This window comes from Geotrypetes seraphini, chromosome 1 (assembly GCF_902459505.1).
Source record: "Geotrypetes seraphini chromosome 1, aGeoSer1.1, whole genome shotgun sequence".
Classification (NCBI taxonomy): domain Eukaryota; kingdom Metazoa; phylum Chordata; class Amphibia; order Gymnophiona; family Dermophiidae; genus Geotrypetes; species Geotrypetes seraphini.
This window is the reverse complement of record NC_047084.1, coordinates 384,871,745-384,889,283: the sequence shown is the minus strand read 5'-3', so window position 1 is coordinate 384,889,283 and position 17,539 is coordinate 384,871,745. Positions and strand designations below refer to the sequence as shown.

The 17,539-nt window shown below is 43.4% G+C and overlaps 1 protein-coding gene across 3 annotated transcripts in view; it reads right to left on the bottom strand.

Annotated features, from left to right (window-relative positions):
• The window catches only part of LOC117346641 (purpurin-like), a 58,009-nt gene that overhangs the window by 26,811 nt on the left and 13,659 nt on the right, over positions 1-17,539 (bottom strand). Inside the window, exons 2-3 of one of the 3 annotated variants that reach the window (XM_033916570.1) lie at positions 11,577-11,740; positions 7,676-7,813 (exon numbers count right to left, since the gene is read on the bottom strand). Coding sequence is in view for 1 of the 3 variants with exons in the window: in XM_033916551.1 (XP_033772442.1) it covers positions 3,152-3,243 (92 nt within the window). In the remaining 2 variants the exon portion in view is untranslated. Of the gene's footprint in view, positions 1-3,151; positions 3,262-7,675; positions 7,814-11,576; positions 11,741-17,539 lie in introns of those variants that run through there. The other 2 variants (XM_033916561.1, XM_033916551.1) reach the window with 2 other exon arrangements.

The following is a 17,539-nucleotide window of genomic DNA, read 5'->3' as shown; positions in this document are numbered from 1 at the left end:
AATCTATCCAGTTGACATCGAATTACAGACCCATTGCAAACATCCCCTTTTGTGTAAAGCTGATGGAAGGCTTGGTAAACCAGGACTTAGTAACGCACCTAGATAAATTCAGCATACTTCATGACAACCAATCGGGTTTTCGCTCCGGGTTCAGCACGGAAACAGTTATTGCTTCTTTACTGGATTCCCTCCTGAATTTATTCAGCCAAGGTTCCAGTGCACTAATCCTCCAGCTGGACCTGAGTAGTGCTTTCGATTTAGTCGATCATGCCATCCTACTTGACTGCTTAGAGACAATTGGACTCTCAGGCATTGTATTAAAATGGTTCCAAGGATTCTTGACTAAATGATCGTACCGAGTCTATAGCGATGATAATCAATCCTCCAACTGGGCAAACCCATGCGGAGTCCCACAGGGTTCCCTCCTATCTCCCATTCTATTCAACATATACCTTTCCCCACTGGCGAATCTACTACAAAAACTAAAAATCAAGTTCATCTACGCTGATGACATCACCATAATCCTTCCCCTAACATGCCTGACTCCTGAGATGAAGAAACATCTAGAACTAACTTTAAAGCAAATCGAATCATGGATGACTGAGTTCAAACTGAAACTCAACTCCGAAAAAACCAAATTCTTCCTGGCAAGTCTGAACAAAATTAAAGACACTTCAATTTCCCTGAACGGACAGAACTTCCCTTTTGTCGACACCATAAAAATCCTGGGAGTGACGCTGTACCGTCACCTCACACAGAGCTACTGATCAAAAAAGGCTTCTCAACACTATGGAAATTAAGAACCATCAGAAAGTTCTCCAACACAGCTTCATTCCGACTACTGGTGCAAGCCTCAATCTTAAGCCTGCTCGACTATTGTAATATCATTTATCTGGGGTCTCTCAAGAAAACCATTCAAAGACTCCAATCATACAAAATTCAGCAGTGCGACTGATCTTCAATATAAAAAAATGGGACCACATAACCCCCTACTACCAAAAACTCCACTGGCTACCCCTAGAAGCAAGAGTGCTGTTCAAATTTGCCTGCCTTTGTTTCAAATCCATTCTGGGTTTGGCCCCCCCTATACCACTTTAAATTGGACTATTCCACCAGGCCAAAACGCAGAATACAAATATTCAGCCACCCAATAATAAAAAACTGCCGATACAAAATATTCCTTGACAGAACTCTTGCGTTCCAAGCAAATCAACAGAACAGCTGGCTAGGTAATCTTATCAAACACTCTTCATCCTACCTTAACTTCAGAAAACTAGTCAAAACCAATCTATATAACCGATTTGTAACCAAGAACTCTTAAAGACTTTTCTCCTATATTCTACTTATTGTACTTGACGTCTCTACAATGTGACTTTCACTCTGTTTCTCTTCCTCCCCACAAATATGCATGTATTCAAAGACATCACTGTTATTCTAAAAATTCATTGTATTCAAGGACTTCATTGTTATGTCTTCGCTGACTGTCCAGTTCTTCTTATTGTAAACCGCCTCAAACTACTTTGGCTTTGGCAGTATATAAAAAAAATAAAATTATTATTATTATTAAGTGTAGCAGCCGCATCTACTCTAACCCGATTCTGTAACCAGCGTTTGTAACCTGGACATCGGTTACAGAATCGGGGTTAGTATAGGCCTAATTCCGGGCATCCTATACAGAATCTGGACCTTTGTGTCCCATATGTGGTGGTTCAGTGTAGGATGGGCTGGGGAGGGCATCAATGGGAACTCCACTAACTTGTAACATGAGGACGTTACTGGCCAGACTTTACGGTAGATATCCTGAAAATAATGGGGTGGTTGGATAGGCTGGAGTGAGCTTGGACAGCAACTTCAGCAGTTGGAACCTAGGACAATACTAGACTTTACAATCTATGGCCCAGAAATATCAAAGAAGAGATAAGTTAGGAGGGGCCGCTGTTGAGCCCGATGAAGATGGCTGACTGAACATTCAGCTCCAGCAACCCTTGCCACATGTTCTCTCTCTGGCTGCTCTAATCTGGTGATTGCAATCTCCATCCAGCTCCATCTGCACTACTAAACCTTGGCTACAGCCTCAAAAGGCAAAAGGCACAAACCTGACCCTCCATCTCCAGCAAAAACCTCAACATTGGAGACACTTAACAAACCTGAGGCTCCCTCCATGTCTGATTTATGGGAGGCCATAAAAATGGTGCAGGACTTGATGACTGACACTAAAGATGCCATCTCTGAACTCAAGGACGACCTTGCAACGATCCACACTGATCTGACCTCCTTCAAATCTGAAATAGCAGATCTAGAAATCAAAACAGCGACCGCAGATGCTAACATCAAAGCCCTGCAGAGCCACGTGAAACGCACGTTGGCCCTAGAGAAGGAGATGGAAGATGCGAGTAATCGCTCGCGCTGGAATAATCTGCGTCTTTGGGGGGTCCCGGAGGGTCAAGAAGGCAATAACATGGTGGCGTTTTTGGAGTCCTTCATCCCAAAATTGTTAGATCTCAGTTTTAAATATGATTTTGAAATCGAGCGTGCTCACCGCTCGCCATCTTCACGATTACCACGTGACCGCTGACCAAGACCCATTGTTATGAGGATCCTCCGTTATCCGCAGGTCCTTGAAATTCAGCAAAAAGCACGATCCGCAGCACCTGTGATCCACGAGAGCAACAAGATCCTGTTTCTCCCGGATCTCCATAAGAACACCGTCAAAGCCCGCCAGCAGCTCCTTGCCTTCCGACCGCAGCTGAAAAAGATGGGTGCCCATTTCGGCCTGTTCTACCCCGCGCGAATGTGGGTCACTTTTCTTAATCAGACAAAGGACTTCTCTGACCCTGAGCTCCTAGCTGCCTACATAGAAGAGAATTCACCGACCCCAATAGACTCTGTGTGAGGCTGCTTCCACTGTGCCTGCTGCCTGCTGCCTGACTGCCTGACTGCCATGCTGATCCGATGAGAGACTCTGAGTATCCATGTGCTGTTTAAAATGTGATTTTGCCTTGCTATGCTTTCGTTTCTTACCTTCTGCTTTAATATTAACCAGCAGCTTTTCTACTTAACTAAATAATCTCACTAGGCTGCTTCTATACCAATGATGTTAAACTTACTTTATTTATATACAGATCCTATTATGCACGGCAAGGAAACTCACTTTCTTTTGCATTTAGTTTGCACAGCTCTGCTCTCTCTCTCCCGGTTCATTACAGCGTGCTGCTCTGATTGTGTGTTAGTGTTTACCAGCATTAGTCACGCTTCACCTGCCTCTGACTCTTTTGTTTTAGACTGGCTGCTCTCATTCAGCCATTGCTGTTTGTGATGTTTACTTTTGCTCACATATTTAACCTTCCTGACCCTGTTGCTTGTTAATCTTAATGGAGCTTTCAGCCAGGGCTTCTATTGCATAATATATCTGTAATGGTTGCTGGTGTGGATTTCTCTTGGCTATCTTTTTCTTGCAGCTCCAGCCTCCAATTGCTAGTGCCTTTTGCCTTAGTGCAATGGGCTTTCTTCTCACCCTCTCAAGTACATTTCATTGCTATCTATGCTTATTATTTATGTGTATTTTTCTGACTGATACAGCTTCCACTTCTTTATTGCTGACAATACTTACAACTGTGTACTTTTATCTCATGATATTTGATTTTTATACAGCTATTTTATTGTTCATGCGGATTATTTTGCAATATGTACAATGTCCTTATCTATAACTTCTTTAAATGTCAAAGGTCTTAATAATATAATCAAGAAACGTAAAATATTATCTTACATTGATGATCTTAAATCTGATATCATTCTCTTACAAGAGACTCATCTCAATGACTCAGACTCAGCCAAGTTCATTAAACAAGGTTTTTGCCCTCCTGTATTTTCTCCTGCATTGAATGGAAAGAATGGTGTTCTTACTCTAATAAGACAGCACCCGTCCATTTCAATTATTGCCAGCTCTCATGATACATATGGAAGATGGGTAAGTACCAAGCTATCTATTTCCAATCGCAATCTCCGTATTATTAATCTCTATGCACCAAATTTGGACTCCCCAGATTTCTTTCACAATTTAGCTAATCATATTTTACAGGATCCTGACACTCCAGTCATTGTAGGAGGAGACTTCAACCTTATTCTTGATCCATTGAAAGATAGAAAATCACATGCCATATATAAAAAACCTAAATCATGGTATGACCTACATGATATTTTGTCCCAGCTATAATTGACTGACCCCTGGAGGCTTCACCATAAAGACTCTGACCAGTATACCTTTTTTTCTGCTCCTCACTCCACCTATTCCAGGATTGATTATTTTCTTACCAGCTCCTCTATCTTGCAATACATCACCACTTCTCACATCCATTCCATCACAGTCTCTGACCATGCTGCTGTTTCTATCACATGCTCTCACTTTTCTCTTGCACCTCGCAGCAAACAATGGAGGTTCAATTCCTCACTTCTGGCTGAAGCCCAGTTTTCAGATTCCATAACGGCTGCTATTAAAGAATTTTTTCAATTCAATATTCCTTCACATACCAACTGGACTACCACCTGGGACGCTTTTAAAGCTTACATACGGGGTGCCATTATTCAGTTCACTACACATCTTCACTCTTCTCGGAAACAAACACAACTGGATCTTGAAACTCGTATTTGTGAAGTTGAATCGCGCCACATCTCAGATATTTCAGATATTACAGCTTTGACGAATCTGTGCAATCTTAGACTCCAATACAATTCTTTGCTGAGCTCATCTGCTGCTAAATCGGTATTTGCCCAATCCTCTACTTACTATGCGGACAATAATAAACCAGGCCATTTACTTGCAAATTATCTTTAAAAAGCCCAGGATAAAACTACTATATCTTCTATTAAAAACTCAACTGGTCAATACCTCACGGACCCTTCTGACATTTCTTCCACCTTTTATGATTTTTATCAGCACTTGTATTCCTCTGAAACCTCTTCTACTAATGCCCATCTCAATTCATTCCTATCTTTCCCTCACCCTTCTTTATCATCATCGGAGTCTACCTCACTTATCTCTGACTTTACAGCCCAAGAACTTACAGATGCCATCAATTCTATGACTCCTAACAAATCTCCGGGCCCGGACGGCCTTACTGTTGAATTCTACAAAGCCTTTCTCCCCTCCCTGCTTCTATTCATCTTATCGTTTTTTCAGAATCTCTGTGCTCAGGGCTGTTCCACAGGCTCTTTCACAGAAGCTACTCTCATTGTTTTCCCCAAGTCAGGTAAGGACCCTCACGACGTTAAAAATTACCGCCCCATTTCCCTAATCAAATCTCATCTCACCTGATCAATCGGGCTTTCTGAACAATCGGTTTTCCTCCAATAACACCCGCTTACTTTCTCACATTATACACCACGCCTCATCACATTCCGACCGCCTACTGATCCTAGCCCTTGATGCTGAGAAGGCATTTGATCGTCTCGAATGGCATTTTCTCTTTCATATGCTTCGTTGGTATGGCTTCCCTGAATCTTTCTTATCCATGATTAGAGTTCTCTACTCCCATCCAACGACTTGGATTATGATCAATAGAAATCTTTCGCGACCCTTCTCTCCGTCCCGCGGAACGAGACAGGGTTATCCACTTTCCCCACTACTTTTTAATCATGCCCTGGAACCACACTTAGCTGCCTTTAGATATGATTCAAGGATCGGGGGGTTTCAATCAGGCCCCTTCTCAGTCAAACTATCGGCCTACGCCGACGATATTCTTCTTTATGTGACTCCTGAATCCCTAATCTACGTACTTGAACAAATTAATCACTACTCTACCATCTCTGGTTATAAACTAAACGTCACTAAATCTGAAATTCTTCCGCTCAACTGTATTGACGTTCAATCTGAATCTTCTCAATATGGGTTTATCTGGTCTCCTACTAAGATTAAATACTTAGGCTTATATTTTGGATCCTCACTCAACTCCACTTTAAAACTCAACTCTGATTTTATATTTTCAATTATTCGTTCTTGCACTTCCAGATGGCCCCCTTTGAATCTCTCCTGGTGGGGTAGACTTTCTACCATAAAAATGATGATCACACCCAAGATCAATTACATTCTCAGCATGCTTCCTTGTCTCTTCCCTCACTCTGTATACTCCCGAATTGAACACCTTCTCTCATCTTTTCTTTGGCAGGGCAAACAGGCAAACAACCTCGCATAGCATTGCGTAAATTGAAATGTTCTAAACTGGAGGGTGGAGTTAACTTTCCCAGTTTCAGGGAGTACCACTATGCTTTCTTGTTATCTCAAGGCTCCATTTGGCTGACCCATTGCTCCTCAAATACAAACACAATACCCACATGGCTATCTTTAGAACATTCGACTGTGGACCCCTACTACCTCCAGCATGCTCCTGCCATTCCTCTTCCTCCACTAGCAAAACAAAACCCGATTTTGCTTAATACATGGCAGGCGCTTCATCGCATAGACTCTATTTCAGAGAAAAAATTGGGTGAATCAATACTAGCACCGATCTGGCACAACCCCAAACTTAAGATTGATAATGCAGTTGTGGTTTGGAAAACCTGGCATCGTCAGGGCATTTGGAATTTATCTCATCTTATTATAGATGACAAATGGATTACCTTCTCCGATATTATGGCAAAATTTAATATTCCCACCTCTCAGTACTTTAGATGGGTACAATTACACCATTGTCTTGCTGCAAAATTTTCTTCTCCTTCTTCTCTTCATACTAACCCGGACTTGCAATCTAAGATTCTCGCCTTTTCAGCCTCTAGGGGTCAGTCTTCCAATTGATATAAACTTATTCAATCTAAATGTTTTCCTGCACTCCCGGATTCCAAAACCAAATGGAATCAAATGTTGAAGTCTCCTTTCACTGATGGAGTCTGGACTACTTTGTGGACCAAAATTTTTAAATCCCTTCACTCTGCCTCTCATAGGCAAACAGCGATTTTCCTTTACCATCGAGCCTTTTGGACTCCCACTAAAACTGCTAAAGTCATGAGATCCTCGGATAATCTTTGTTGGACCTGCAAGTCCTCTGAAGGATCCTTACGCCATATGCTATATGAATGCCCTCATTTGCAGATTTTCTGGACATCTATCTGGCAGATGATTACCCAAATTTTTGCGCTTAATGACCCCTTATCTTTTGATATTATTATTCAGGGCTCCCTAGCTCTTTCCACACCTCTCTCTATGTATCATGACCGTCTTCTAACCCTTTTGTTATTTCTCGCTCTTCAAATAATATTACAAAATTGGAAAGACTTTACGAAACTTGACTTCAACCAGTGGTGGAATTCTGTTTGTCTCCATAATAAATACGAACGACATATGGCAAATCGTTGTAATTCATCGTTATCCTATACTAAAACTTAGTCGATAATAATGGAATTTTGTGGTATGGACCTTTGACTGTATATTTACCTGATCTCTTTTTGTCTTATTCATATTAATTTTTAATATGTTTACAATGAACACTCGCTCTATTGCTGTATTTTCAGATATAATAGCTCTCCGTTTGATTCAGCATGATTATTGTCACTACATTTTATTCCTGACATTGTACTCACTTGCCAATTATTATCCTTTAATGTGTCTTCTCCCTTTTATATCCACGTTATTATTGATAACTGATGTATTAACATATACTTGCTGTTTCGTATCTTTGTTTATTACCTATAACCCGATCTCTACTCATGTGCAATGTGATTTACTTGATGGTGTCCTTTCTTTTGATTACTTCCGTAGTTTTTCGGAAGCTTCTCTCATATTTCTGTAACTCTTTTGTTTATAAAACCAATAAAATTATTGGAACTGAAAAATAAAAAGAAGAGATAAGTTAACTTAATCATGTATTTCTACTGAGAATAACTAATGTGCAGACTGGATGGAACGTTCAGGTCTTTATCTGCCATTTGCCCCTTTCTTTCTTTCTGTCTGTCTTTCTTTCTGTCTCTTTCCCTGTCCCCTGTCTGTCTGTCTGTCTGTCTTTCTTTCTGTCTTTTTCCCTGTGTCTGTCTTTCTTTCTGTCTCTCTCCCTGGCCCCCTGTCTATCTGTCTTTCTTTCTGTCTCTCCTCCCCTGTCCAGCAGCACCCCTTCCATACTCCCCTTGTCCAGCAGTAGCCCTTCTCCCTTCCTTTTACCGCCCCCCTGTCCAGCAGCATCCCTTCCCTGCTCCCCCTGGCCAGCAGTAGCCCTTCTCCCTTACTTTTACCTCCCCCCCTGTTCAGTAGTACCCCTTCTCCCTTCCCTGCTCCCCCTGTCCAGCTTCCGCTAGCCCGGGTAGCCTTGGGGCTTTTGCTAGGCTGGCCTGCCTCACATTATCGAAGTGGGCCAGCCTAGTAAATGCCCTGCGGCTGCTTGATGAAACCATGGCTGTTGCCGCTGCTGGTCCAGGAGTGAGAAGAAGAGGCGTCCCAGTAGCGGCAGCGTAGTCAGAAGGCAGAAAGTCAGCCGGCGTTGGAGATCGGGGCAGGAAATCAGCTGAGGAAGGCACTGTGCATGAGCGGCACGGTGTCACGGAGTCACGGATCACGGACGCACCGAGTTTGAAGTGCGCATGCGCACTAAGGGTTTTATTATAGCGGATGTTACTATGTTGAGCTATGTGCTGCCTTAAATCCCATTCTATTCTCACAAGAGCGAGTTCAAACTTACTGTGAGGTATGTGGTGTTGGAAGAAAGCAGTATAGTAGTTCAAAAGGTGGCACTACAAGCAAGCCCCAAGGCAGCCAGCCAGCCAGTCCCAAGCCAGCCAGCCCAAAGGCAGACACCCCTCCCCCCCTGCTGGTACCTTTTTTAGCCATCCCAGCAGTCCAGTGCGATTTCTGCGCTCCTGCCTCAGTTCCCCTGTTCTCTTCCGGCAGTGGCACAGCGGTGCATGAGGCAGGTGCGTGCTTTGTGCATGCCTGTTTGGTCCTGCACTGCACTCCGAATGGTTGCCTGTCAGTTTTCGTCTCACAAGAACTGACAGGCAGCCATTCGGAGTGCCGTGAGGGACCAAGCAGGCATGCAAAAAGCGCATGCCTGTCTTGTGCACCGCTGTGCCGCTGCCGCTGCCGGAAGAGAACAGGGAAACTGAGGCAGGAGCATGGAAAGCGCACTGGACTGCCGGAATGCAAAAAAAGCTGCAGGTTTTGTTTTGTTTTGTTGTTACATTCGCTCCTTAATATGTACCCTTATTTCCACTCCCTTTTTGGAGCGAAAAATACGGTAGTTTCTTCATATAGGAGGTTTATAAATCCTAACAAATAAATGCAAGCATTTGGTTACTTTGATTGATGCATATTTTGGGAATTAATATACTGTAGGGGTCCCTTTTACTCAACCACTTTAAACACTAATGCTCACTTAGGGTTAGATTCTATTTATGGTGCTTGCAAATCCCCATGCCTAAATTAATCGCAAAATTCCCTTATTCTAAAAGTACACACATAAGTTGAAGGAACTCTCCTTATCTAGCTATCACCCTCCCATTTTCAGGGCCTGTTTATTGAACTTGTGTGTAAAATTTAGGCACAGATCCCATGCCTAAAATTATGCATGTACATATTAATTAAATCCAATTTGCACCAATAATTGTTCATTAAGATTCCAATTATCAGTGCTAACTGGCTTGTTAACCAATTAAATTGCACATGCCATGGGCTAGGAATGGGTGTGGAAGTGTTATCTAGTAGCTGGCACATTCTGACTAACTTGCACTAAATGGATAATGTAGACTTAGCACAGGAGCATTAAGGGCCAGATTCTATAAATGGCGCTGAGAGGCAGCTACATTGTAGGTACCCCATGGCGTGGTTGTCAATTAAAAAATCAGCACTATTTATAGAATCACACCTAGCAGCACCTAAGTGGACTAGGAACTTTCTCTCTGACATCAGAATTGACAGGGGGAACCATGGCCCGTCCCCTGCGCAGAGTTGCTGCTGGGGGGGTGGGGGATTGAACGTATCGGCTCTGGGTCGGCTTCGGGGGTGGGGGTGGTGCAGTGGGCATGTAGAAGAAGGCAGGGAAGCATCCCTGGTGGTGGGCAGTATTAGTGGGGGCAGGCAGGGATCCCCAGCGGGAGGCAGGGAGGGATCCCTGGCGGCGACCAGGCCGCGTACCCCCAATAGGCAGCCACATACCCCCAAGGGTATGCATACCGCGTGTTCAAAAACACTGGTCTAAATCATTATGGAGTTAGATTTTCCTCAGGAAGAATAACTAGAACTGGCTATAGTAGGTAACGTTCTCTTGTGTCACTGCATCTATTCCTGGTTGTAACTACAAATCCCAAGTTCTATAGTGGAAATGAAACAGAATGGGAGTATAGCATCAAGAATATCTCAAGAACTAAATCATAGGACATTAGTGGGGCAAATCTATAACCTATGCCAGTAATTCCCAAACCTGGTTCTGGAGGCACCCCAGCCAGTCAGGTTTTCAGGATATCCACAATGAATATTCGTAAGAGAGTTTTGCATATGACGGAGGCAGTGTATGCAAATCTCTGTCATAAATACTCATTGTGGATAACCTGAAAACCTGACTGGCTGTGGTGCCTCCAGGACCAGGTTTGGGAACCACTGACCTATGTGCTAACTTTTTCACATGTATTATATGCACTTAAATGTTTAAAATACTGTATTTATGAACATATGTACAAACTTACACTTGTAAACGCCAAAATGCAGGCTAAGTGCTATTTTGCAAATATCTGCTTAACTTACAGAGCGTATATTTGCAAATGGGCGTACACAGGAAAGGAGCATGGGCGGGGCTCCCACTTATGCATTTAATTTATGGAATTCTCTAAGTAATGTGAGTTGCTGCCACACTTGGTTGGGGGGGGGGGTTGTTATGAATGTTAGCTACTGTTAGAAGGGTTATTTTACCCCTAGTTGTGCTGTTTTAGTACAGGTTTTCCTAGGCTCCCTGCTATTGTGGTTTAGTAAAAGGGGGCCATAGTGCAAAATATAGACAGCAGATATAAATTCTCAAAACGAACACATTTTGATCACTAAATTGAAAATAAAATCATTTTTCCTATCTTTATTGTCTGGTGATTTCATGAGTTTCTGGTTGCACTTTCTTCTTCTGACGGTGCATCCAATATTTCTTCCCTTCTTTCAGCCTCCTGTATGCTTCCTCTCCTCCGGACCTCACTCCCTCCCCCAATTTTTCTTCCTCTCTCCCTGCCCCCTCCCCTTTCTTTCTTTCTGTCTCCATGCCCCCCTTTCTTTCTGTTTGTCTTTCTCCATGCCCCCTTTCTTTTTGTTTCCCTTCTGTTTCCCTGGTTATGCATTTTTAGACTGCTAGATACTTGCAGGCTGAGAGTTTCCTGCCAGTTCTCTGAGTCTGAACTTACAGGATCAACATTTAGAAGCCTTCTCTTTACTCCTGTACAACTGAAGGATGTTGCAAGGAACGTCCCAAAACAGATTGTCTGGGGAATTATTGAAGGCTTAGGGAAAGGTATGATCATGGTCAAGGTAACTGGCAAATAAATTTTTCCTGTTTCTGGTGGATGCATTGAGATTCTCATTATCTAAACATTTGTTCAAGTACAGATCACCCATTTCATTTACTTACTATTATTTCCAGTTCTTTTTCACAAATGACTATTTTCAAAGGTTACTGGAATGCCACTAGGTGTTATCTGCTTCTCTCCTAGAGTCATCTGGTAGTAGTTTAGCATAGTCATGGAGCACTTATCATGTTTCAGCAGGCTATACTTCAGATCATGGGACCTCTCCCTTTAAGCAGTGCATAAAGAAGGTTCAGAAGTGACTTGGTGGTTTATGAAAGAAATGTAATGTAATGTAATTTATTTCTTATATACCGCTAAACTCCGTTACTTACTTTCTGCAATCTACATGATAAAATATGTAGGAAACATGATTTTAAAAAGATATAAATATATTGTATATAGTACATTAAAATACAATTTATATAAAATTGAAAGAGGCAGGTGGCACCTTATAGACTAACCAATTTATTGAGACATGGCACAAAAAGGTCCTTGAAAGTTCATGCCTCAATAAATTGATTAGTCAACAAGGTACCACCTGCCTCTGTCAATTTTATATAATTTGGTCAGCCAGGAACAGCTCCTGACTGGCTAAATGGCACATTGCCATCTATCTGCCAGTATTCAGTGGTAGATGGCCAGCTATCTCCCACTACATATCCCATTTGGCAGATTGGGTGGTGATCAGTTATGCCATGTAACATAGCCAGTTACCGCCATTATTCATCGGGGACTGGATACGGCACTGGCATTGAATTTCCAGTTTCACCACCAACCATGGGAGATAGCCAGCCATCTCCTGTGGTCTGAATATCGCCCCCTATATATTTACTCAGTGCACAATTAAGCAGTGGAATTTGTTGCCAGAAGATTTGGTCAAGGCAGTTACACAGCTGAGTTTAAAAGGGTTTTGGACAAGTTCTCAGAGGAAATTTCCATAAATAATTATTAGCCATGTAGACTAGAGAGAACTATTGTTTACCTCTGAGTATTAACCTCAAGGAATGCAGGTACTGTTTGGGATCATGCTGAGTACCAATGACCCAGATCACCACTGTCGGAGAAGGGGTATCTGGAATCTTGAGGTGGAACATAGGTAAATATACATGATGGTGCATCTCCAAATACTGCAAATCACTTTAAAATTGGTGCTTTTGTCCTAGGGGTGTGGCAGCACACCATTCTGTGACAGGAGCATAGCTAAAGTGCTGGAGAGAGCAAGAGGTGTTGTGGGGGATAATTCTGTAAAGAAAGCACAAATTTGACCTGGCAAACTTGCACTGAAATAACCAAAATACCTGTAGCTATGCATGTACTGTTTGGCCCAGATTCTGTATAGGATGCCCGGTCTCAGAAGCCAACGGGCGTCCTATACAGAATCGTGCCTGAGCCATGTTACACATGCCGGTTAGAGAATCTGGTTGCTACTGAGCTTATCGTGGCAAGGGATCTCCCTGCCGTAATAAGTATAGCGGCAACCCATCCCCAACCCCCGCGAAGACTACAGGCAGAAGGGATGCCCAATCCCTCCTGCCCAGCACACCCCTCCTCCCCCCATAGATTGTCTAAAGGAGGGATGCCTAATCCCTCCTGTTGGAACCCCCCACCCCCCCGTAGATTGCCCAGCCCACCTCCCGGTCCCCCCTCCACTACCACCCGGATCCCTGCACCCCACTAGAACCCCTTCTAACCCCACCCGAATCCTCCATGTCTCCTTTGGACCTCCACATAACATTCTTTATTAGAAGGATGGGTTCTTCTTCCAGCGGGCCGAGAGGCCTACATCCTTCTGAATGGCGGTCCCTCCCCTTCCCAGTGCATTGTGGGATATGATCTACCAGGGGGGTGTTTGAAGAGCAGGAAGGATTGGGCATCCCTCCTGCCATGATCATTAGGGACGGGAGTGCCAGGCAGGAGGGACTGGACATCTCTCCTGCCATAATCATTAGGGAGGGGGGTGCTGGGCAGGAGTGACTGGCATCACTCCGGCCACAATTGTTAGGGAGTGAGGTGCCAGGCAGGAGGGACTGGGTATCCCTCCTACCACAATCATTCAGGGGGAGGGGGGAGAACAGGCAGCTGCAGTTGCAGCTTCTAAACTTATCACAGCAGGGAGATCCCTTGCCGCGATAAGCTCAGCAGCCGCATCTACTTACACTGGCCTAGGGAAATGCATATAGCCACCTAGGGAGGTGCATACAGCCACCTAGGTCTTCCTAAGGCTACTTCTGAGCCAAACCACGCCCACGCCTAGCCTTAGGCGGGCTTGCATGTCTCTATAGTCTCCCAGAGGCACCTCCAATATAGGCAACCTGCCTCGGGAGGTATATTTTTTAATGTGCGTCCCGATTGACTGGTTAGACAGTGGTAGGATGCCTACTGCTGCCTACAATTGGGACGCCGTTTATAGAATCTGGACCTATGTGAGCACATATGTGTCTAAACACAGGGAATTCCCTATACATATATAGCATGCAGTGTGTATGAAGGCATTCACAGGGGTGGAGTCTAGGTGGAGCTTGGACAGGGCAGACACATATGTTACTTACAGAATACTATAAATCGCATGCATACCTCCAGAATATAGGCACTTTTATATCAGCTTTAAGGCTGGCATACGAGTATGTGCTCATGTCAAACACATATACAATATTCAGACCATTGAAGGTAGCTGGCAAATTCCCATGGTTGGCGGTGAATCCAGATATTCAATGCCAGGACAGTTTATGGCCATTGGCATTGAATTTCTGGGTTAAGTGCATCTGTGTCTAACGTAGCTGGCCAATCCAATATTCATCAGCTGGCCCGCTAAGTCACAGCAGCCAAAGATAGACCCGCCAAAATAGTAGGTCTATCTGGCTGCTAGACTTAGCCAGTCAGCCAATGAATATTTAAAGTGATGAGCTATGTCACGCGACATAGCCAGTATCCATCCAATCCACTGACCAGGATATTCAGTGGGAGATAGCTGGCTACCTCCCGCTGAATATTGGCAGTTAGCTGAGTGGGAGTCTTTCCCAGCCAGCTAAATACCACTGAATATCAGGCAGATATATAGCTGGTTGCATAAGAACTTTATAAAGGAAATAAGGCATTTTCTTATTTGGTTCCAGTCCTGTGGAATGGTCTAACTCAGGATTTAAGAGAATTCTTTATAGTTCGCTTTAGAATGTGTTTGAAGTCCTTTTTTTATGTTAGCTTTTGGAGTTGTCTTATTGGAAACATGACATGGCGATGTAGGATATACAGAGTACAGACAAACAATGAAAAATCAGAACTATGGTCCAATCCCTGTGGCGTACCCCAAGGATCACCTCTATCCCCCACACTCTTCAACCTATACATTGCTTCCCTCGCCACCTGCCTAGACAAACTAGACCTGACCTCCTACAGCTACGCAGATGACATCACCATCCTCCTTCCTTTTGACCAACCAGCGCCCTCCATGACAGTCACGCTGCACAGAACACTAGAAACACTAGCAACATGGATGAAAGAACACAAACTGAAACTAAATCCTGACAAAACAAAATTCATCCGGCTCGAAAATAACAAAACCCTAACCATAACAAACCTAGTAATAAACTCTATCACATACCCCATTCAACCCACTCTAAAACTTCTGGGAATGATGATAGACAGAGGTTGTACCATGCAACCACAAATCAACAAAACAATACAAAAATAATTCGCAGTCATAAGAATCCTAAGGCAAGTTCAAAATTTCTTTGACAGAAAACAATTCCAGCTAGTGGTCCAATCCCTAGTCCTTGGTCTACTAGACCAGTGGTTCCCAACCCTGTCCTGGAGGACCACCAGGCCAATCGGGTTTTCGGGACAGCCTTAATGAATATGCATGGAGCGGATTTGCATGCCTGCAACTTCCATTATATGCAAATTTCTCTCATGCATATTCATTAGGGCTAGCCTGAAAACCTGATTGGCCTGGTGGTCCTCCAGGACAGGGTTGGGAACCACTGCACGAGACTACTGCAACATCCTCTATCTCTCTTGCCCCGCAACCATGATAAAACAACTACAAACAGTACAAAACACAGCTCTAAGACTTATCTACTCACTGAGGAAATACAACCACATCAGAGCGGCATACCTCGATTCACACTGGCTCCCAATACAAGCAAGAATACTTTTCAAATTCTACTGCCTACTATTCAAAGCCATAAACGCCCAGCCTACTGGAACAACCGACTAATTCCACAGCCAGACATAGGAGAACCCATGCACCATTCACGCACCCTCCAATCAAAAACAAATGAAAAAAATGTACGATGCCCTCCTAGCCACCCAAGCAGTAAAACTAGACCACCAACTCTCCAACTTACTGATCTCAACCGCAGACTCCAAAACCTTCAGAAAAGAAATAAAAACCCTGCTATTCAAAAACTCCATAAAGACAAACTGACACAGCAAGATACATCTCAAGCCCCATTTGCAATCCACTTCACCCTTAGCACCTCCGAATATGGCCAGACAACTCCTAATGTACTCCTAAATGTCCTAACAACTCATATGTAATCCGCCTTGAATCGCAAGGTAATGGCGGAATAGAAATCACTAAAGTAATGTAAAGACTATTTATTATAATATTAGGAAAACCACAATTATTAAATGTGTAGTATATTTAGAGATGGTTGCTTAGGAGGGTCTGTTCTTTTATTAATGTAGTTGTTTTCTGGGTGTTTTCATTTATATTTTAAATTGTACACCACTGAATGAGCTTGGTCTTAATAGCAATATATTAACTGGAAAGGTATGGTAGCTGTGTTAGTACACTTTTTAAGATAATGCATAAAAATAAATAGAAATAAAACAAAACAAAACAAATAAAGATGATACCTTTTTTATTGGACAACTTAGGACTCCTTTTAGAAAGCCGTGGTAGAGATTTCTAGTGTGGGTTAGCATAGGGTTACTAGACATCTGGATTTCCCCAGACATGTCCTCCTTTTCGAGGACATGTCCAGGGGTTCGGACGGCTTTTCAAAACCCGGCACTTTGTCTGGGTTTAGAAAAGCTTCCTTGAAATCACGTCGGGCAGGAGCACCCAAAGTGTACTACTCAACAAGACCCTATCGAAACCTAAACCAATCAAATATGGTGTTCCCCAAGGGGCTCTGCTATCCCCTCTATTACTTACTCTCTGCATCAGACTAGTACTGAACATAGCCCACAAACACAAAATCCAGATTCACTCCTTAGCTGATGACATCCAACTGTATCAACCCCTGGGAGAAACCTGTGACTCACAAATTACAAAACTCATGAACTGCCTCTCAGAAATCACTGGATGTCCTCCAATAAACTGCAACTGAATGCCTCAAAAACTGACCTTCTTTGGATCCACAAAGAACAATGCACCCACACTTGGTCCACTCTACTCTGGGACTCAACTATTATAACTGCAAAGGACCAAGTACGCAGCTTAGGGATACTCCTCAACTCCAACTTATCACTTTCCAACCACATCTCTCCGGTGTTCTCCTCCTCATTCTACTACCTAAGACAACTATGAAAAATAAGGAATTACTTCTCGAATCTGACTTCACCCACCTTCTATATGCCTTCTTCCTGGAGGGTGTTTTCCCCTATAACAGCCTCAGGAAGAGCGTTCCAGTTTTCCACCACTCTCTGGGTGAAGAACTTCCTTACGTTTGTACGGGAATCGATCCCTTTTTAACTTTAGAGAGTGCCCTCTCGTTCTCTCTACCTTGGAGAGGGTGAACAACCTGTCTCTATCTACTAAGTCTATTCCCTTCATTATCTTGAATGTTTCAATCATGTCCCCTCTCGGTCTCCTCTTTTCAAGGGAGAAGAGGCCCAGTTTCTCTAATCTCTCACTGTACAGCAACTCCTCCAGCCCCTTAACCATTTTAGTCACTCTTCTCTGGACCCTTTTGAGTAGTACCGTGTCCTTCTTCATGTACAGCTACCATTGCTGGATGCAGTATTCCAAGTGAGGGCGTACCATGGCCCGGTACAGCTGCATGATAACCTTCTCCGATCT